Source organism: Sturnira hondurensis, unplaced genomic scaffold, assembly GCF_014824575.4.
Source record: "Sturnira hondurensis isolate 20B ecotype Veracruz unplaced genomic scaffold, ASM1482457v3 Scaffold0013537, whole genome shotgun sequence".
NCBI lineage: Eukaryota > Metazoa > Chordata > Mammalia > Chiroptera > Phyllostomidae > Sturnira > Sturnira hondurensis.
The window spans coordinates 1770423-1794098 of record NW_028086168.1 but is presented as its reverse complement, the minus strand read 5'-3'; the positions used below and the strand labels follow the sequence as shown (position 1 = coordinate 1794098).

Here is a 23676-nt window from a genome sequence, read left to right as displayed (position 1 = left end):
AGAAAGCTGCCATACAATTACAGCACCATTTTTTGCCCTAACCCAGAGAAACCACACATAAATAAATGGATTCTGAAGGTGGAAATTTTGTAAAGTCCAGTCTAGGAAAGGATTCATTGTTCATCATCAAACCCTATCAAATAGAGCCAATGAAAGATTTTTGTATTATGAAGGTACAGCTCAGCTTATTTTACATGTACCTTAGAACAGCTTTACTAAACTGCTAAACATATAGGGATTTATGAAGCCATCTGATACAGAGTAGTGTTCATTGGGCAATGAACTAGACACACTTGTATGTGTATGAGTGTATATCCACAAACACAATAGAATACTAGTTAATATTTGATTTTATTTCTGTTACCCCTTTCTTTTAGAAATGTGATCCTGAATTGTCAGGGTCTGCTGGATTTTGTCCAGTTTTAATTTTTTTCACAATGCTTTCAGGAAACTTTATTGCGCCTTTTTCTCTCTATTGAAGCACTTACACTGTATTAGAAATCTAAAACCTTTCATCTCTTTGGGAAAAGTAGTGATTTTACTGTATTTTCTCAACCTCGTTTCCATTTGATTCTTGGATCTCACAGGAATCCTTCAACTGCTTTCTACCAAGCGTTCCATTTGAACACGTTTCAGGAATCAAAGAACCTCTGGGATAGGTATGAATACTTACATATGGAATGCATACATGCAAAGGTGTATGCATGAATTGCTTTGCACTGTACTGGTTTCTCATCACTAAAACTGATCTTTGTTATTGGTGGGGAGGGGATCATGTATCTAGCATGGGACAAAGCAGCAAAATAAACCAAACGGGCAGTCTGTATTTTAGAGTATATAAAACATTTCTTCTTACTGAACTTTTAATTATATTTATTTTTGGAAGGATTTACATATTCTATTGGATTTTATTATATGAAACATTTACTTACCTTGTGTATTTTAATGTAAAAAATATACTATAAAATAAACTACCTACAGTTCTTTTAATTTTGTGCTATTTTTATTTCTCTGTAAGAGCCTTAGTGACTCAAAGCAAAGTGTTATTTTATATTAAGAAGTTCGAGGAGGGACAATACCAAGGAATTAAAGTAGCAGTCATTGTTTAACTCTTGGCGAGAAACTTTACCATTAAGCTCGTTTGCTAGAATTAACTAGATCTGCATTACAGTTTTGTAAACCCCTAAAACAGTTTGTCTTCTCACAGAAATGTGTAAATTTTATTTTTAACTTTTAAAAATACTGAATGAAATTTTGAGTTCATTTATGTAAAAGATACTTTGGTTTATCTTTCTGCTTAATACACATTTTACTAGTATATGCTCTGTTAAGTTATTTTGCTGAATATTTATTAGCACTCCATTATTCTGTGTCTAATTAATAGAAGTTGAGCACAAATGATGTTTTTAAAATTCTCACAAAGCTTTGTAAAATTCTTTTAATTCTGCCTGGCAACGCATTTTTGTCCTCTGGCATAGTTTGGATAACACTTGTGGACTCAACTCCATCTCTTTCATTAGAAAAGAGTATTGCTAAGTGCATGTCATGCTTAACATGTCATGTTAAGACGTGGTCTGCATTGCCTAGAAATGGTAACAGTCTTTTAATTCTTTGGCCTGATTTGCTGTGTGTGTCACTCTAAAGAAATTTCTAACAAACTTTCTTTTTAGTGATGTATTTCTTACTTACTAAAAATGTTTTTAAATAGTTACTTGCAGAAGTTTTAAAATTTATAGTACTGTGTTTATAACTTCAGTTTTTAAAATTTTTTGCTCATAATATTAATAAGTAAGTTATTTGGCTCTAGCAGTAAATTAAGACATAAATGTAAATTGTAGCATGAAATAAGCATGATAGTTTAATCATCCAAATGGCTTGCCAAATGTAGCCAGGGGGAGTACTTTGGGGTATACTTTATGCTTTCTCTTAGAAAAGAAGAAAAATAGCACTGTAGATAGAAATATAAGAATAGTTTTCAGATGTATGGTAATTTATTTCAAATAGCTAACTTTTGTGAGCTGCTATGACATCAATGTGAATGATATATATTGTTTTCATCAAATCACTGTAGAAAGGTTTGAGCTTTAGTTTTTTATCATTCGGACTTAATACTAAAATATTTCTTTTGTCCTATTATAAAACAGCCATAGAAATTGCCTGCTTCTCATTTGTTTTTACAGCTAAATACTCCTTATCTGTTTTCTTTTTTAGATACCAGAAACATTTAAGGTATCAGAAATGAGGCAAGTTGCTGTATCTATAGTTTCTCATGGGTTGAAAATATATTCTCTTCTCCTTGGAGCCTGTTGTCCAGAGTCAAAGAAGTTAATGGATAATTGTCTATAGTATGTTAAAACCAAAATATAATTAGAATTCATATTCTAGATCAGCCATTCTTTACTGTAAGTTGGCCTGTTGGTACCAAGGTGATAAGCCCAACCTGGCAGAAACTGACTACTGGCTTCCATGTAACTTTTTAACCAGCCTATTAAATTTTTAATTTAGAAGAGATAGTGACTAGCTTTTTTAGTTCCAGCTGTCTACAACTTCACTTGACAGATATCTACAGACTTTTTAATTAGCTAAAAAAGTATTGTGGGACTACTTTTTTTTTTTTTATTTCAGGCAGGAGTTGAAGATTTGTGTGTGGTAAGCTTTAAAAAATATCTGACTTCTCCTTACCTCGTTTTTCTTAGATCTCACCAAATTACCATGTTTGTTTTTCACTATTATAAATTTAGAATTTAAAAAAAAATTTACAAGTAGTTTGGCAAGTAAGTATTTTGCTGTGATTATTCTATTAAATAGAACCATTCAGGAGTTTAAAGGACTGTAAATCCCTTACATCGTCTACTTGCTTTGAGGTATAAATCTACCTATTTCAGGCTCCTATTTATGAGGTCTTGGAAATGATTTTCAGGAGGGGCAGCTTTTAAGTCCTATGCCAGTTTTCATTAAATCTGCCCTAGAAATCTTAAGATCCCTGATTTTGCCTTAATTGAAATATTGGTATCTTTTTCTAGAATTCTTTTCATAGAGTATCTTTTAATCAAAATATAAGTAACTAATAAACCTTTCTCACATTGACAGAGTTCTCACATTGTCCCTCTATTTTCTTAATTAAATTAGAATTACCAAATTGAGAAGGTTTTCATTAATCAGTCTGCTTCTGCCTATATTTAGATACTCTCTTTCCTTTCCCTTTTCTTGTAGGTGCCATCATTGTTTTCTGGCTCCCCCATTTGTCATTTGCAGAGTCCTCAGGGAATCAATGAGATGAAACCATCACCAAGTATAAGGACAATAGATACTGATATCTCAAAAATAATAAAACCTTTCTTAGGAACTCCAGATGTTTTCAAGAACTGTTTATTAAAATGAATAACATAGCCTCCATGGTTAGCTTTGTGAAGATTATCTTACCAGGAAGAAGTACATTGTTAGTGATATCATAGCCTATAAGCATTTCACCATAGTGGCTTTAAAACTTGACTTCTTGTTTTTTGCTTTATAGAACAGCTTTCCTTATTTAATTATTGGCATTGCTTTGAAAAATCGATAGAATTCGTTTAGAAATTTACCTTGTTGGGCACTGGGGAACAGGCACTCCTTGTGATTCCTTCATCTGCAAAAGTTCAGAATTAGAATTTATAGCAAACAATTTCACTGTCTTGTAAATATCATTAGGTCAGTAAGGAGTACTAGAGGGAAGAAGTTGAGCTCAGGTAGACTAAACAAGGAAATCAGGTAGCTTGTAAGGATTTAACCTAATTGATAAACAACTTGGAGTATTTCTGCCTTAATGAAGAAAATGTATAAATGCAGTCAACAAATGAGAGTAACAATTGCTAGGTGCACCATCCCCATGAGTTGCTTATTCTTGATAGCACTAGTATTTTAAGAGAAATAAATAAGGAAAGTAGTGTACATGAGTTATGAACTCAAAATTAATGTCTAGTTTATGGTATGTCTTTTACTAGATACTTTATGATTTTGCTTAAATTTTACCCAGTAATTATTTATTTATAGCTAGTTTTTGAATGATTAGACTTAAAAAAATCTTTTTTTAAAATTATCTAAAGTATTTTGTGTTAGAAAAGGCTTCCAGTATTTTCTGTCACTTTTCCCTGTGGGATTCTATTTTTGAAATTAGGAGTAAATAAGAACTAAGCTGATGCTTGTATGAGACTGTTTTATTTTACTCATCTTCCAAAAAGCTTTGATTCATCATAACACCCACTTGTTAACCCAAATGGTAAAAAAGTTAGGTGTTAGAACTTGACTAATCTAGTTTTTGAATGCTCAGTGATACGACTTATTAAAAATCTTTTTTATGAGAGTATAATTTATATCAGCAAAGTTCACCATTCATAAATGTACAGCTCACACTTAACACACCTTTGTACCCAGCACCAGATCAAGGTACAGAATATCATAAGCTTCTCCATGACCCCTTCCCATCACTTTCTGTCCTCCAACTTATAATAAGTGGAATCATACACTGTGAATTCTATTTATGTCCCCTTTGACCCAGTATTGTTTGAGACATCCATTATAATTCAGCATAATTGTAGATCTGAACTACACAATTTTTAAAGATTTTATTTATTTATCTTTAGAGAGGAAGGGAAAGAGAGAAGGAGAGAAATATCAATGTATGGTTGCCTCTCGTGAGTACCCCCTGCTGGGAACCGGCCTGCAACCCAGGCATGTGCCCTGACTGGAAATCGAACTGCGATCATGTGGTTCGCAGGCCCGCACTCAATCCACTGAGCTACACCAGCCAGGGCTTGAACTACACAATTTTAAAGAATCACCAATAGTGGGTTACTTTCTTGAGGTGGTTAGTGGTTTAATGCCTTCTTCTAATGATTATGTTGTTAAGTAGCTTGCGAATATGAACCTGAACTGTTTTAGAGCCTCCCCAAATACATTCGCTAGTTATTTGTATGTAGTACTGACATAATTTATTCTCTGATTACATTTTAACATATTCCAGTTAAGAATATCAAGTATAGGATAATCAAAGACACTAAAAATTAGAGGACAAGTTTTTAATGACCTGTCACCTTTTAGTACTGGATCTCAGATTTAGATGAAAACCTAAGAACATACTTATAAAATGTTAAGATGACATTAAAGCAGAAAGTCATAGCTACTACTGGATGACAGCATTTATAAATTTAATAATCTGAAGCACGTATAGAAATTGAAAGAACGTGTATGTAAATTCAGGAAGGTTGAGTGGGTAGAGTAAAAATACCTTGGTATATTAGTTGACTGCATTTATAGTTTTGGTTAGCAAGTGACAGGCCTACCACAAAAGATAATGAAATTTTAGGCAGTGTTTCTATAACTAGAATAAACAGGAAAAGGTGACAACACACTTACTGTGCTCCATTTATATAGGATAGTTATGCTAAATACCTACGTAACTAGACAATCTATTTTATACTCTATCTGAACAGCCAGGTGGGTGTTTCAACAGGCAGGCTTGAGCTTACTGTCTGAAATTGTTTGGGCCCCCTGGAAAATAATCTTGCCATCACTAGAAATAATAAAGCTGTCTTCTTGGCTTTTCATCAGGAATGTTAACTTAGAGCAAGGTATAGAGCCAATTTCTTTTAAAATCCCTACTTTGTGGAGTTTTATTTCCTGTACTTAGTTCTAAATGGAAAAGAGGTAAGAAAAAACATTAGAATTGAGCCCCTTTACTTTTCATCATTGTTGGCCATGATTATCAGAAAACCTCAGAGTTGTATATTTGCTTAAGAAATGGGAGGCTCCTATATCATAGGCAATTAAGTGGTAGTCCCAAATAGGGTAGCCAGTGAGCTGGGTCTTAATATGTAAAAAGATCAGATCGGTAAAAAACATCATCACCTGATTGAAAGTAATAACTACCATTTAAGATTCAAGTATTTTATGCCTCTCAAATACAACTGGAGGGGTTGGTCAAGGTTTCATTAGGAGGTAGCCTTTTGAGTTGCAACCTAAAAGATGGGTAGAATTTGGTCTGAAGGCTTAAAGAACTGAAGGAAAGGGAGTATTCTAGTTAGAGGAAATACTGTGAACCACTGTGAAAGTACAGGACTTATATGATAAGGATGGTTAAATTTGATTGGTGCATAAAACATTTAAAGATGACAGGAGATCTTGAATTGGATAAATACTAGAAAGGTAATGAAGGCTTTAATTAGGCAATGGAGATGAGGAAGGACTAATTATAAGAAGACAGGAATTATACAATTTTGCAGCTGATTCAGTGTGGTAAGGAAGCAGTCAAATTTGAGTCCAAAAATGTCAAACCTAATTGAGGGAATGGTGCTACCATTGAAAGCTTTAGTGAAAGAATTGGTTTGGGAAGAAAAACATAGTGATGAGATTCTGTTTTTATCTACTTTTGGATGAGTTTGAAGAGCTGATGGAAAGTCAAAGTGAAAGTACTTGTTGTATAGCTGGAGCTGCAGACCTGCAGCTTGGTAGAGAAGTCTAGAAGAGATTGAAGATTGATTGACTGATTGGTTTACTTATTTCTGTATAGCATTTCTTCTCCTCTGTTATATGGCTACCTGAAATGGGACACCTGACATGCTGACATTATTTTCAGCACATGACTGGACTTCAGAATTGGTGATGAGAAATTATTAATTACTTATCCATTATTATATGCTTCTGCTCATGCAGTCACCACAGCCTATTCTTGATAGGTTATGGTAATTATTTCAGGGTGAAATTTGAGAAACAGTTAAAAAAGGTGTAAATAATTGGTGAGGTGTTATTGTTTATTTTGTTTTTACTTATCAACAAGTGGGTTTTAAGTAAACCAAGCCTTTGAATAGAACAGAAACTTGTGTGTTTATAACCGTGTTAAATAATTTGTTAAAACCCAATTTTTTTTCTATACAATTTTGAACTCTAGCATAACTTTCTAAGAAAAAACTCTTACTAAATTTGTTCACATGAGAAGGGAATTTACATATAGCCTGGAATTATTGAACAGGAAAAAATATGTAACATCTGTTTTATTTTGTTTCCATTCTAGTCTTCAATTATTTAAAATTTTAAACTCATATTTCTTCATTTTATTTAAATCTGCAGATAGTTTGGCAACCTTTTGAGAAGAAAGAAATACTAAGTGAAATTAATTTTCATTTTATTAATATTCAAGTGGATAGTAGATGAGAGAAATGACTACAGGCTAGCTGACATTGTTTATGTGTGTGTGCATGCACATACTAATATTCTGCATCACTTAAATCAGGAAATGTATTAGATTAGTAATAGATACAGAGCATTTAAATGGGTTAGCTCACCAAAAATTAGCTTCTGTGTTTAGGTATCAGTTTACTACTTCTAAAATATCTTTAATATTTGACAGGAATAAATTTAAACGTGATAATTTAGAATGGATATTCACTGATAAATATCCTTAAGAAATAGGATTTTTGTACCACTTTGTTTTCTAATTAAGCTTGAAGATTGTTATAGATACTTAAAGTTAGAACGTGCTCATTGTACTTTTTTTAATTTAGTTTTTAATTGTGATATTTAGCCCAGAAATAGTGGTGTATATAACCTGTGTCCTGGAATCCAAAAATATATCTTTCTACATATCTACTTGGTAATTTCAAAATAAGTAAGGTAGTCTCTCCCAAGACCTATACACTATTAGAAGGGGAACAAGGATGGAAAAAAGTTGGTCTCGCTAATCCCATTCCTTCTGTTCACAGTGACTTAACCATTGAGCTTCAGAAAATTTCTGTGTTTATTTGCAATAGCTATTTCTGTTTTAGTTACTGCTAACTTTTCCAGAAAAATGTTAATTATATGTCTGGGATTATCATAACTTTTTTTTTCAAGAAATGAGTGTCAATTCTTAAAAGAATATGTGATGGTATTTTAAATTTTAAGAAATTGTATTTTTTCTTTATGTTAGCTATTAATAAAAGCTCAGAGTCAAATATTCAGCTTTCTGTTAACAAAGCCTGCAGATCCTTATTGCATATATTTGAGTGATATATAATTGGCATCCACTTACCTTGTTTTTTCCCTTTTTATCTTTTCCCAATCCCAGTTTCAATTTCTGTATCTCTATAAACTGTTTCTACTTTTGAAAGAATAAGGAGTATAAGTTATTAGTGAATAAACATGATCTATTAAAATATTAATAACCTATCTTATTAGAACTATTTTTCAAAGCTATATTAATGAAATCCTTTAAGCTGTACATTTTGCATTATCTTCCAATAGGTGCATTTAATATAATGCATAACATGCTAAACAACTTTTTTTAGTATTTAGTATCTTCGCTCAACCACAGATATATGAGGTTTCCTGTAATTGTGTATGCCTTTTTATATGTGAATTTCTTGGAACACATTCTTTCCAGTGTTCTATTAGGTAGGTTTGGACTAATTTTTTTCTATAAGTTTATCTTTGCTATTTCTAGCATTATTTCCTCAATACGTATGGAAAGACTGTCATATAATATTGGAGACATACAAGGTTGCTCCATTTTCCCCTTTCTCTATTCAAAAATAAGCATTTCTTAAAAGAAGCAAACACTAATTTATCATATGTAGGATTTCTCAAAACAGTATAGTGAAATTTGTAAAGAATGTGGCTTAAACTTGAAATTTTGTATCTAATGAAGTCAAGCATATTTGTTCAAATAAAAAGTTCCTTTAGGAATGCTTTTAGGTTTGTCTGATTTCACATATCACTTTCCAAATAATGACTTGGAAATTACAAATCATTCACCATTTTGCCCTTCTGTTCTTTTGTTCTGTTAATGTGAATTTGCCATAAAACTGGCTAAATAATGGTAAACTTAAGCCTACTTCTTCCTGGACTGTACCAAAAGAACTTTTAATAGCATATTCCTACTTAAATGGGATTTTTTCCTTTTCAAAAATTAAAAAAGGATGAAGTGGTAACTATTAGAAATAATCAGGATTTGTTTTTATGCAATCTTGCCACAGATTCAAGATTATAATTGATATATTAGAACAGATTTCTAAGTAAATACTCATTTTTTAGAATACTTCTAATTTCAAATTAATTTTTAAAGCATATCTAATTAATCTCAATTTATCCACAAGCACTTCAATTACCTGATTTTATTTCATATTTTTAATAAGGATTTTTTGCATGTTGGAATTTAGTGATTGCAGTTTATCAAGTGTAACCCCTGAACTAGATACCAACTAATTTTGAAAATGTATACTCAGGAAAATTATGACATAGAAGTTTTATATTTTTAAATGTATATAACTCTTAAGCCCAGAATTTATTATAGATTTGTATAATGCACACACACTTTAAATTTTGTTTTCTGTAAGCTTCAAAGTGAAATGACTAAATTTGCTTTTTATGGCTTGTTTAAATTATGTTTTCCAAAGGCTTTCCAGGCATTTATTATTATAACAGTGCTTATTGTAGCAGGCCTTTTAAAAAAGTGTGGGGCAGTCTGCCCTTTAAAAGACCAGTTCATCCAAGTCATACAGGCAAGCAAATTACCAGCATACATGTGTTTCAGGGAGCATTTACTTTGCTTAATATGGCCGGGTTTGTATCTTCTTACAGGACTTGTTCCACAAAAGAGTAAATTATCAAAGTGACATTTTAAAAAATATGGTAGTATTTTTGGTTGGTAGGAGACAAGAGTTGCATTAAAATTTTCAAAAACCATTTAGGTGATATGTTGATGAAATGACCACAACTTTAAATTATTACTTATCTTCATAAATATGGATTTTTGCCTTCACCAGGTGATTACATTATAAGGCTGTGCTTTGACAAATGACAGTAAAGTTGTATAATTTTATTGAAGTCAAATGTGTTGTGAGATTATATTTGGAAAGATATTTGTAAAATTGGAAAAGCCCTAATAGTTCTTTAGATTGTATGAGAGACTTTTAAATGACCATATGTAATAATACTTTTTAAAAATCCAGTAAAGTTAAAACTGTGACAGCATAACTCCAACGCATACATTTGGGTCAAATATCTCTGGAGATGGCTGTAGAATTTCCTTCACAATGCTGTCTTTGAGTCTTCTATAGCTTTGCACATATTGATCTTCCTTAACAATGGCCTCCTTCTTCCCTCTCCCCCTGCTCAGTTACGTCATCAGGGGGGTTAATTTAAGCAAAAATATGCCCATAAATATGTGGGTTGCCTTTCCTATGTATTTACTGGTAACTGAAAATATAAATGAGCATTCTTATCAGACAAAAAATGTTAATAATTATCCTTAAGCAATTAAAATAGATACCAAATTAAAAGCTTGTAAAAATTTAATAAACTTAAGGTTGTGTTCTTAGTGAAGTAATTATTACCATTATTAAATCTTCCTATTTCCAATTTTCTTGTGTGCCCATACACAGATGAACAGTGAGACCACTTCTGAGTAGGATACATTGTTATGGCTATTACATAAATCACATGAAATAACATTTTATTCTTTCCATCATGTTGTCTAATTTTAAAATTGGGCATGGTAGAGACCGACTAGGATTTAGAAATAAAAATTGCTGTCTTGAGCATATAAATGATCAGTATAGATTAGTACTGATCCAGCCACCTATACTATAAGTCTAGAAATCATAGATGAATGTGGACCAAACAGAATTCTAGTGCCATTCTACAGGACTACAAAACTGTTGATAGCAACTTATGGTGGTAAATCATTATTTCTGGATCATGATCTTAAATCTACAATTGATTCCATTTCTATTGACTCTTTACTAACAAATATTCCTGATGGCCTGAAAGTCCATGTTGAAATTTAAAGTTTGAAGTACCAGATCAAATATGAAATTATTTTATATTAAAAGTACTTAAGTACAAAATATCAGTTGTGTAATCATGGTAAAACATAAAATTTTGCTATGAAAGATTTTTAAAGGCTATTTGATTAAAACACTTATTTACTTAAACTCTTTGCTAGAATTTTTTTTAGAATTCAGCATCGGAGGAGGAATGTGACATAATAATGATCGAAAGCCGAAAGTTTAAAAGTTGTGATGCCCTCACATGGTTGGAGGGTTATTCTAGCTTCTAAGGACTGAATGTTGTCCACAAGAGTGTCTCATCAGGTCATAAATTGGTAAGACTTAATGGATTAGATTTTATGTATTATACCTGATGTTATTGTATTGAGATGACTATTTATGAACAAAATGAGCACATTGTATAACTAAGAGTATAGTATTAAATATAAGTTAAAACTTGGAATTTTAAATACTTGATGTAATCCTTTCAAAGTCTCATGCAGCTGAAGGCCATGTCTTTGCAGTGGTTTTTAATAATCAGTTTTTTAAATAAAGTGACCTCCTGTATTATAGTAAGATTATCTAAATACTGATACTGCATCGGCTGTAGATGCTTACAATATAGGTAAGAGTCCCCAAACACTTTCTAGTTATTATTGCAGGAGATAGTCAAGAAATAATACATTAATCTTTCTTATAAAAAAACACCTCACATTTTCTTCATAAACTAGAGTTTACATTAATTGTATTGCCTTTGGGATTTTATTTTTCTTAATAAAAGGCATCTTTCTTCTTGATGTCTCTAAAAATCAAGCCAAGAAAAATTTTTTCAGTTTACATTGAGAACACCTAAGATGCCAAAAGTGAATAAAAATGTTAGTGGTCAATATACATGTTTTGTATGCCCTGAAGATTAAAACATTCTCTTTCAGAAATATATTGAGCTTAGAAAACAAATTTTTAACCTGCTTTGTGTGCCTACTTACTTTGCTTTGTTTTCACACAGATGTATTTTGTAGGGCGATTCTTGGAATAATATACTTTAGATTAGAATGTGATATTAATCTGTAATCTGAAGATAATCATATTTTGTAGATGAAGAAAAATACTTGGGTTAAGTTACATGTCCAAAACCATAGAGGTGTAGAATTAATATTTTTGTTAAAGTATAGTGCACAAATCCTGCAAGCCTATTAAATGTTATATGAAATTATCTAAACAGGCTATTGTATTTATTTTTTACTTCATTCTTAATCAGAGATAGGTTATGCTCTCCCTTCCACATAAACACACACATACTCCCTCACACCCATCCTTATTTTTTTGAACAATGTTCTAAATTGTTTCTGATACAGTATTCCATGACTTCATATTAATCGTATTCTGTAAACTTGGATTTTTTAAACCAATAATTTCAATCACAGGTAGTCTGGAAGGAAATATAACAACAGTTGTCCCTTACTTTATATACTTGTTTTTCTTCTTCTTTTTTTTTTATTTTCCACAATAAATTACATAACTTTGGTAATTAGGAAAATAATTTTTAGTTTTTAGTGTAGGATATTCATATTTAGTAGTCAGTAGATGAATTTCAGGGTATTACAACCCCTATGGAATTTTGGATTGAATATTATGTAAGTTCAGTTTTCAGTGAAAGGCTCAGAGCATTTGTCAGATTTGTCAAAAACAGTGGAGTAGCGTTGCTGTTGAATGTTTGTGTCTAAGGGACAAGCCTTGATACATACCTAAGTGTGTAACTAATGAAAGTAGTGTTTAATGGATACACTGATTATAACTCTTACTCATAATTATACAAGGCTAGTTTTATTATGAGCGGCCATTAGACCCATGGAACAAATAGAGCCTACCTCTATCTGTTCCATGGGTCTAATGACAGTATGAATTCCATGCTGTCAATCTCTGTGCCCAGGTGTTGGTTTGATTTCTCCACAGAGTAGTTGTGTTTTTGATACTGGCTGGTTACTTCCTGTCAGACACAGCTCAGTATTTTTGACAATAGTCAAAATTTTCACAACAGTCATGTTATATAGATACTATCAGTATCCTCAATTTACAGAGAAGGAAACTGTGAGATTTACAGAGATTCCGTAACTTGCTCAGGTCACCGTAGCTATGATTCAAATCTAGCTTTCTAACTGGAACTTGGGCTCAATTGGTATGGCAGTATGCAAAGTAGCCCTGGAAAACTTGAAGGATAAGAGAGAATTTATATTGTATGTTGATGTGAATACAAAAATGTGGTTTCCTTTTAACATAAGTAGTGATGGCTCATCCTCTATTTTAATACCAGATTTTAAAGCACTTGCCAAAAATAAATATGATGTTATTATCTAACATTAAGCATTTATTGCATTAGAAAATAACCTATTCAAATTTAATCCTTATTATAAGCTCATTTATTATGTATTTATTATAAAAGTTTTATTACTTACTAGAATAGTATTATAGTATTAACCATTAAGGAACTCACCACTTATTATTTAGGGTTTATAAATAACACACACTCTGAAGGGGTTTAAAAAGCTACTTTGAGCTGCAAATGTTTCTTGGTAGGGGGATGAACCCCATGTAAAATCCTGCTCTGCTAAGTGCTCCATCAGTTTCCCATTTGTCCTTAGTTGTTAATAATTCTATTAAAATCCTCTTAATATCTCCTTTTAAAATAGTTATGGCAAAAGTTATTTTTTGAATACATGGAATTTTTAATTGAGAACCTATTCTGTGTGAATTCTTTTGGTCTTTTTAATTTTATTCTCAAATGATCTCCAAATCTAATAACCATTTTCCAATTTTATGAGTTTATAAAAAAGTTCCTTTGTCTAAATATGGCTTAAAATGAAATACACAATAATACTGCTTTAAAAAAAAAACAAGTGAAACCATAGAATCGTTTATTCTTTAGTTAAATTGAAATAGTCTACAGATCAAGTATAAACTTAATTTCTTCAGGACCATCATTAAAAATGTACAGACAGCCCTGGTGTGGCTTAGTGGATTGAGTGCCAGCCTGCAAAATGAAAGTTTTCCAGGTCAATTCCCAGTCAGGGCACATGTCTGGGTTGCAGGCTAAGCCCCTGGTTGTGGGCATGTAGGAGGCAACCATCCGATCAGTGTATCTCACATATATTTCTCTCCCTCTCCTTCTCCCTCCCTTCCTGTCTCTCTAAAAATAAATAAAATCTTTAAAAAATGTACAGACAACTTAATAGGTCATCAGAATATGAGGATTCTGTCTTAAAAATCTTTTAGAAAATACATTTGCACATGAGCTTCTTTATTAGTAATATGTTTGCCTCTTCAATTCAAGTTTTTAACAGTATTACTGTCTCAGTGTTCACATATTCCTTTCCTGACCGTGGTTACATTTGCATGGATATTAATAGTTGTGATGTGGTTAAGTAGCTTTTAAGTAATTTTTAGTGTTCTGAATATTTGTACAAGGCTAACTCATAGGTTTCGTGGTTTTTTACTGATATTTAGACATCTGTGAAACTGTCCCTTCCAGTTTTCCTTCTGCCTCTCTGGTTATTTCTTCTTGGGACCATTGGTTGGCTTTTCCTTTCTATTTGTCCTTTTAAGTATTATTGGTGTCCTCAGGATGCTGTCTAGACCCACTTTTCACATTCTTCATCATACTAAGGCATATAGATGATGTTGGGTGTCACCTATATATTAAAGGAAGCTATCAGTCAGTATGCTTTTTTGCACCCAAACTTGTTACCTAGGCATCTCTCCTTTTCATTCAAACTTCCCTGTTATCTCATAGCCAGTTAACCACATAGTACTGCCGTGTTTGTCTCCTGAGTATTTCTTCAGCCTTTTCACCTCTCTCACCCCATTCAGGGCACAATCCTTTCTTATGTGAACCTTCTAACTGCTCTTCATTATTTGAGTTTTCTAACATGGTTAACTGTACCTACTGTTATTTTTACTTGGAACATTTTTATGTGTGTTCCTTTCATCTCTACCCATCTGTGGCACTTGCTCTACTAAACATTCTTTCCTGACCCTGTTTCTTGATTATGTGTCCCCAAAATATTCTGTAAAATCTTGCCCTGACTTAGCATTTCTTACATCTCTAATTTGTAAACTTGAATCCTAGGTTTATGTTTATTTGTTACAGTAACCCTATAATCAGGAACATCATCCGATAAGTGTTTAAGTACATTAAAATCCCTCTGCAATGTGGAATCTCAAAATTTGGTATCTGTAAAGAATGTTAGAAATTATTGCATACAATTAGAGTTAAGAGTCAGGTGTAAGAGCAGATCACCTGATTCCTGAGTCAGTGTTCTTTATGTATTTTGTGATATTTAGATTTTAAATCACTAAACCTTACTAATACAAATTATTTAATTAACGTATTGGGTGTTTACCTTGTGTCAGACAGTAAATTAATGCATTATCTCACTGAATCCCAGTATCTAGTCCTGTTATTATCCTTTGGAGAGGCTAAGTAACTTGCTGAGGTCATATTGTAAAAGTCATGAAATTGGGCTTCAAACCTGGGTATGACTCCAGAGCCAAAGCCTTTACTCAGTACCATCTCTGAATTTGTCTTCTGAGTCTACAGTTGTAAATCTGAGTTGGGAGAGAATTTAGTGGGCATTTCTTCCAGCCACTTTTCTCATACTTGAATCATGTCTACAACATACCTTCTAAGTTGTCATTTAACCTTTGAACACTTCCACTGGTCTGGTCTTACTTTTTCCATTTTATGTCCAAACCTTCTATAAACCCTTTCTGTAAAGAGAGAACCTAAAATGTGGAGCAGAAAAACCAGGTAACTGCCATCACTAAAAGCATTTAGTTAAAGGGATTAGGTTAATATGAAAATACAAGCTACACCACAAATTCTGTGGAAACACTGAACTGAGAATATTCTCAAATTAGCTCTTTGATTTCATAGCTGCTGTAATCAAAAATATGTGTTTTTGTTCATGGCCATAAGTTATTGGTGTTAGTGCATACACCATTCTAAAGTTTTGTGGGGGGGGTTCCCCAAAAATGGATAAGGAGACATTGTTTAATAAAAATGGGTAAATACACATTGTTCAATCTATTAGAGATTACAAGGATGTTTTCCACTTTATAATTATCTCTTCTAGTGGTGATGCAAGGATTTCATGGGACTCCTTTAGATGTGCTTTGATCCACTAGTGTAAAAAGAGGGAGGCATATTTAAAGTCTTGGCACTTTGAATTATCTTCTGTATCTGACCTAAGCAAACCAGCAGCTTTTGGCCGCCTCTTTCCACCTTCAGGATAGCTATTCATTTCTTTTATTTCTTTTCTTTAGACTCAGCTCTAATTGTCTATAGAGTGTAATACTGGTCAGTTGAGAGAATCCATAGATGGGTATTTATGAGGTATGAGTATACATTTAAGGCTTTCACTGGACTTACAAAATGATTTCTCCCTAAATCCATGATTCTCATGTAAAAAGATCTTTGTTAAGGTTTTTATAGATCATTAAGAGGTTTTCAAGTCCACTTTCTTTTCCACAGTCTTCTGACTTTGTCATTGCCACAATCAGTATATGGAACTGCTGAGTTTCACTGGCATAATTTTGTCAAAAGTAACCTGAAAACCCATAGAGTTTTAGCTTTTCTATTCCTCAAACCTAAACAGCTTTTCTCCTTACTTCAGTTAGCTATGATATGTAGAAACTACTACACTATCTTCTTCCTCAGCAACAACCAGACACAAGGAGCATCACAAAAAGGTTTATTACCTCTGTACTTCAGCTACCTTTGTCAGGGAGGAAAAACCTCGAAAGATCTGCCTGTTTTTTACTATATTTCAGTGATACCCTACTCTAATTAGTTTCTAATAGATGAGAGAGCTGGGTAATTTCCTGGTTCTTCTTACTGGCGTAATAAGCCTAGCATAGCATAAGGTTATACTGAACTTAGAAATGTAATTAGATAATATGTTAAATACTATAAGTTTTATTCAATCTTTGTCTTCAGCTAAATGTTTAATTCCGTTCTATATCTGATTTTAATGTACTTAATTAGAGTTGTAATAAATAGGCCCTTGAGATAGACACAGTTCCTACCTTACGGTTTAATTCAAGGAGAAGAATATTCAATAATGCCAACAAAAACAAAATTATCTGTGGAAGAATCAAAGAGGTGAGACCTATTGGCAGGAAAGGAAGAGAACAAAGAGAATGTAGGTGAAGCATCCCATTTCAGATGATGGTCTTAACTCTAGAATCTAAACGAAATTAACACATTCTCAGGTTATGATGTAAGTCTAGAATTTATCATAAGATATTTTACACATATTGATGTGTACAAACTATTGTAAAGTTCTGTTATTTACCATATCTATATTACAGAATTTTTATTGCCCAGAATTCAAGAACATGGATCTATATTGAAATGGGAAAAAGTTGTTAGCCATTAAAAAAACTTTTTGCCACTGAAAATGTACTTACTTGCGTACAGTTCGGCTTGACTGAAAAAACCTTAAAACCCTTTAGATTTTATGGTAGTGCTTCTTTATACTTTTCTTTGTTGTCCTGTACCAGAGTCCCTTTTTGTTAAGTAATTCCAAAGCAGTGATATTCAACTAGAGTAATACGTGGTTTAGAATCAAAAAAATACTTTATCCCACTCTTTTGATTTGTATTCAGTAATATTTATTGTTGAAATTTTATATAACACTAAAGGAGGCCATGGGATATTTTTATTTTTATTAAAATTTTATTTTTAAATAATTCAGCTCTATTTTGGGCCTTTGGAAAATTTTTTCACAGGAAGTTAAGATTATTTTTATCATATACAATGAAACATTGAGATCCTACAAGAGAATCAATAAGAACTTGATTAAAGTTCAGTCCACAGGAATGCTGTACTAATACATAATGTAAGTTTGAATCTCAAGTCAAGTAACTTATAAGCAACATTTTGTGACTGCAATAAATCTTTAACATGTGACTAACTGGGTACAAAGAAATCAAGTAAATTTAAGGCATAACTAGAATTATTTCATTTTGGGGGTGAGACATACATAAAAGGCTGTTTTAAAAACTAATTATAATTGATTTCTATTTGTACCTTACTGCTTCATTTGTAATTTAAGATATACCATGACCCCATTTTACAGATGAGAAAACCAGCATCAGTATGTTAACTTGCTAGGATCTACCCACTTGTGAGTAGTAGAGTTGGGTTTTAAAACCAATTTCTATTATGCTAAAGCCTCTGCTCTTAAACCACTTTATTATTCCTTGAGAATTAAGCCTTTTGCTTAGGCAGACATAAGCTCTTTTACTACCAGAATGAAGTAGAGAGCAGAAGTTAAGCCAAGTGGCAGTAAACTGATAACCTAGAAAACTATGCAGGGCATATATTCCTAGTACTTTCTTTTTATTCATTGAAGATGAGCAGTATAATTCTGTGCTCAAATCCAAGCCAGTCTAAATCTTTAAAACATCCCAAATACAGAAACATTCATTGATTTATTAAAAGCTAAGTAGACCAGATTTTTTTCTGATAAAAATACTCTTCATTTTATTAAAAGGTAATGGCCATGCTTGGTCCTGTCGCTGTGATCTAAAGTTGCATGAAGCAACTGTTTAAAAACCTCATGGTACTTATTTTGATTCCTTTGGGTTTATCATTGTTTTAAAACAGTTCCTCAATAACCTCTATTTTTATTTATTACTCTCCCTAAACTTTGGGGACAAATTAGAAAGGGATATAAGATAGTGAAGAAAGATTAGTTAAATTAGAAACAAGAACTGAGTTTTAGTCAGATAATCCTAGTGGCTAGCCTAATATAATTTTACTTTGTCAAATATGTTGCCCATAGGATTATGCTTTTTCTATAAAGTATTTTAAGCAACATCTCTACCCTCAAAACATGGGCATAAATGAAAAGATTAGCTATGGAATGAACAAAATTACCTATGTGCTCTTCACTGGTATTTGGCATTTGTTATTCCGGAGGATAGTCTCATTTTCATTCATTTGGTTAAGCTTCATTTTGAAATGGGGTTGAGAGAATTTGTTCAAGAGTAGCTGTTTGGTTGAAAAAAGTGGACTGAGGAAAATGAGGCAAATATGAAGTTAGTCAACGAAATAAATAATTAGGTTTCCCAAGAAGGGTAGTTTCTTCCTAAGACCATCTTCCATTGGTCTTCTGTTTAAGCAAGTTCATCTCTCACAGTTTGAGCTACTTACCACATTCTGACAATTCTCAAGTCTATACTTCTAGGCCAGAGATTACTCTTGAACTGTAGATACCTATTTCCAGCAACCTTCTTTCTAGATGTTCGGCTCTACATTTCAGTTGTCTCAAAATTCAATGCCAAGTGGAACTTATTATTATCATTGTACTTATCATTTTCTCATCTTTATTCCCAGGTTCCTCTGCTACTTGTTGTTCATCCCCAACAAAATCTAGTTTTCTTCCTATGACATGTTAACCATCTCCCCAACTCCTAGTTGCTCCAGTCATCCTTGACTTTTTTTTTCCATTATAGGTGAATCCCTTTCCTTTTGTTATCTTTCTGATCTCTCACAGATTTTTATTCTTCCGTTGTACAAAACTGTAACATTTTACCTTGCTTAATGCCCATGACCAATGTTTTACAGTGTTCTGCTATGTACCCCTTCCCTCTGTCTTGTTTAGGTAACTTCTTTTCTATACCTGTCCTGAATGTATTATCTTTCCCTCTCCCCAACCTCTTCTCCCTCCTTAGACCAAAATAAAATAAAATAAAAGTTTTTGAAACTAATGATGAAGGAAAAAAGCCCAACGAGAGCAACTTGCTTCAGGACACAGCAAATCTGAGGTGAGGCTAAACTGCAACATTTGTTTGCTATTTCCACATCTAGTGATCTTCCCACTGGTGGACACTGTCCAACTTTGTATTATTACATCCAGATTCGTTGAGTGTTGGGCATTGCGCATAGGAGACAAATTGGGATTTATCACTTTTTACAAAAGTATCATCTAGAAAGATAAATGTTACTTAGACTTAGCTATATGGGAAATAAGAGGCAAAGTTTGTTCAGGATTTATGACCCATTGCCTCCAAAGGAATTTGTGTTACCTAAATATATGAATTACATAATAGGCAGCAAGAACATATGGCAAGTTTAGTTTCATACTGGAAATAAGGAATGAGATTAAATATTTTCTCAATTAGTTGTTTTCAGTTTAGTGAAAATGATTGTATTACCCATATCCAAGGACCACTTGTGAAAATAATTTTGCTGTTAAGAATAGGAAGTAGTTTTGGTGGGAAGGAAGTGGTAACCGAGTACAGCTGCCTCACATTATAGCTAGAGAAATTACAATTGTGATATATTTAGGAATTCAGATTCCTAAGTATACAATTTCTGAGTCCTGGCTCCTACAGCAAATGAATTCTTTAGTAGATGGCTGCCAGCCTTGTCATAGATTTTGTATACCACACAGACCTTTGTCTAGTAAAAGATGTAACTGTTAAAACATAGCCTAAGTGGTTAGTGCCTTTAGAGTAGTATGGGGCTACTGAAGAGTTGGAGAAGCCTTTACAGAAAACATTTTAGCTGAAAGCTACAAAAGAATGGTAGAATATCCGTGGAAGTATTCAGATAGTAAGAAAGCACTGCAGAGTGTGAGTAAACCATGGAGGGTCTCAGGGAGTTTAGGATATCCAATTTAAAAGTTGAGCTGGCATTTGGAGTGAGGGAAAGAATGTAATGGTTAGCATTAGAAATCAGTAAAATAATTTCTGATTGTTTTACCCATTTGGCCCATTTTTATGTCATTGCTAAAGAATTCTGAATTACTTTTGCAAATGTTACATGGATTTAGCTTGCATAAAAAAGTTTTTATACTACCGGGTGAAAATTTACTCAGTGCTTGTTGGTCTCTGAAATGAAACACAAATCTTAGAGGTTTGTTTTTTTTTTTTTTTAGAGAGAAGGGAAAGGAAGGAGAAAGAGTGGGAGAGAAACATCAATGTGTGGTTGCCTCTCATGCCCCTACTGGGGACCTGGCCTGCAACCTAGGCATGTGCCCTGACTGGGAATCTAACCGGTGACCCGTTGCTTCACAGGCCCATGCTCAATCCACTGAGTTACACCAGCCAGGGCCAAATCTTAGAGAGTTTTTATTTCCCTTGACATTCTTTATCATGTTCTTCAGTTTTGTTCATTTTTATACACTGATGCCATGAAAATTTCCTTAGGTGATGAGAGTGCTATTATGTCCTTGTAGTCAAGAAGAAGGAATGCTCTTGACAACCTTTTAAAGGAGAATTGATCTTTATGACAAAATGACTGTTAAACATAGTCCTTTCTCCAGAAGACTTTTTCTAAATCTTTATTCTTTTCCTAACCCAGTGGAAGTAATTTGAACTCCTATTTAGGTTTTTAATCTCTTAATTTATATTAAGAATTTTTATTGAATTTTTCTGCTTTTCTATTTAAATTTTGTACTTTCTAGGAAAGATAGCTCTTAATATCTGTATTGGAAAACATAGATCTTTTACTAGATGAAGGTGTACTTTAATTGCTAAATTTGATGTTTTTAGAAGTTGGTTGCCATCAGCTTCTTTTTCAAAAGACTAAAAGAATGGTTTTAAAATATCTGGAATATGGAACTACATCCATTTCATTCCCTTTCAATAACTACATTATTTAGATTTTTGTTTGGTATTCTGAGCTAGACATCAACTGACAAAATTTAAAATCCTTTCTAATCCCTCTCTACTTTTTTACCCTTAGGTACCAGTGTACATCTCAGTCAGTCTACATAATTGTTAGTCACATACTGTTTTCCTAGTCTCCACAAAGTAATTTAAAGTAGCCAGGACTAGAGTATCAAATTTTCAATTTGTGCTTAAGCCCCTTAGCATGTAGCCTTCATTCCCTAATAATGAATTGTGCTGTCATCAAATTATCTGTTGCTGCTGTGTGAACAGTACAATGAAATCTCTTTCAAGAGAGCCTGCTCTAGCAATGACCAGTATGGTTCAGTTAATAGGATGCTGTCCCCCAAAGCAGAAGATCACTGGTTCGATTTGTGGTCAGGGCACATGCCTAGGTTGCAGGTACAGTCCCCAGTCAGGACATATATCAGAGGCACCCAATCTATGTTTCACTCTCACATAAATGTATCTCTTCTTCTCTTTCTCCCTCCCTTCCTTCCTCCCCTCCTCTACATATAAATAAATAAGTAAGTAAATAAATAAATATTAAGAGAGCTCACTCTAAATGTAGGCACTCCAACATTGAGGAAATGCAACCTTCCTCCCACCTCTTTCCCATACTCTTTCTTATTTCACACTGACTCAGGAAGGAAATAAATTTTTCATCCTGTCAGACCTTGTTTAATGTTAAGTATAATAAGAAATAACTACCTAGTGCATATACTCATTTATCTTAAATAGATACGATTTCATGTTTTTATAACATTTAAATATTTACTTTGAAATAATAGAAAATTAAACTGTCTTAGTTCATTTGGAATATTTGTGTTGTAATGGTAAAATTGCTATGTGTATTTCACTTATGTATTATTCTCTAGTATTTCCACACTAAATTTTTACATCTTCTTTCCTGAATGTTTTAATAGAAAGAATTTCAGTTCAGCTAGTTGTTGAATTGTTTGCTTAGAGTAGCTCCACATGAAAAAACTATAATATCAGAATTTTACTACCAAATACTAAAATAATTCCTCCCAACTGTCATAACTCGGAAATGTAAAGTTATCTGGGAAAAGAAGGTGAAATTAATATTATTCTTACCTACATCTTCTTTGGAATGCATTTTTATTATATAAGTTTATGTAGCCTATTATATCATAGATGTTTATTACAAACTTCTACTATTTACCTGCCAGAACCACTTCCAACAGAAATTATTGGAAGTTATGAACATTATTTACACCATATTTTAAAGTGACTATAATTCACTTTAAGCCAAGGAAATAAATTTTACAAATCGCAAATATAACTTAATATTGATCGTTGTTTTTATGTTGAACGTAGTAACTTATCTTCTAGACTGAAATAAATAGTTCCTAAAGAAAGTGAAATTGTTTGTTCCTCTTCCCTCCTTTATCCCTTTCCTGTTTGCCATTTGATCATGTCTTGAGTTCACATGTTACAGGGTAATAACTCCATGAGTCATTTTCATTTTGGAGTGTTTTTTATTGTTCTCCAAAACTCAATGAAAGTAGTCTTACTTGTGTGCTCCTGTCCCCCATCTGCCTGCCTTCCCAAACAGATAACCGCTTCTTAGTTTGTATGTGTATTCTTTCTGTTTCTTCATGTATAAACAAGCAAATACAATATACAATATTATCTCCCCCTTCACACAAATGCTAATAATATACACACATCTGTACCTTTACTTTTAAAGATCTCTAGGACACATTGTTTCCATTTCAGAAACGTATCTTTGTGGGTTTTATTTTTGTAGATAGGTAATATTCAGTTAAATGAATGGTTCTACCATGATTTATTTAACCAGTTCCCTAGTGATGGAAGTCTTGTTGTTATAAACAGGGCTGTAATGAGTAGCCTTGTAAGCACATTATTTCCTATGTATATATAAATACCAATAGGTTAAATTCCTATATGTAAGATTGTTGGCTCAAAGAGTGAGTAAATGTGTGTGTGTGTTCACAAAATTGCTCTCTGTTCTGGTTATATCACTTGCAACAGCACTGCATAAGAAGGCCCATTTTCCCACAGCCTCACTAACAGTATATTAAATTTTGATTTGTTTGCCAGTAGTTTTGGGTAAATTGCATTGCATTATAGTTTTAATCTGCATTTTATTATAAATGAGATACTGAATATTTTTCATGTCATTTGTGAATTCTATCCATTTTTGGGCTTTTAGTCTTATAGATATGTAGAAGTA

General features: G+C 32.8%; 1 protein-coding gene and 1 long non-coding RNA gene across 6 annotated transcripts in view; one reads left to right on the top strand and one right to left on the bottom strand.

The window, feature by feature from the left end:
• Positions 1 to 23676, top strand: part of TSC22D2 (TSC22 domain family member 2) — a 52281-nt gene that overhangs the window by 13207 nt on the left and 15398 nt on the right. Inside the window, exons 2-3 of one of the 4 annotated variants that reach the window (XR_005068756.1) lie at positions 588 to 659; positions 10955 to 11113. The exons of 1 other annotated variant lie outside the window; for it this stretch is intronic. Coding sequence is in view for 1 of the 3 variants with exons in the window: in XM_037061824.1 (XP_036917719.1) it covers positions 588 to 659 (72 nt within the window). In the remaining 2 variants the exon portion in view is untranslated. The remainder of the gene's footprint in view (positions 1 to 587; positions 660 to 10954; positions 11114 to 23676) is intronic. 2 more of the 4 variants (XR_005068757.1, XM_037061824.1) reach the window with 2 other exon arrangements.
• The window catches only part of LOC118997923 (uncharacterized), a 79785-nt gene continuing 59690 nt past the window's right edge, over positions 3582 to 23676 (bottom strand). For both annotated transcript variants that reach the window (XR_005068760.1, XR_005068764.1), the window contains one exon: positions 3582 to 3625. This is a non-coding gene — a long non-coding RNA (uncharacterized LOC118997923). The remainder of the gene's footprint in view (positions 3626 to 23676) is intronic.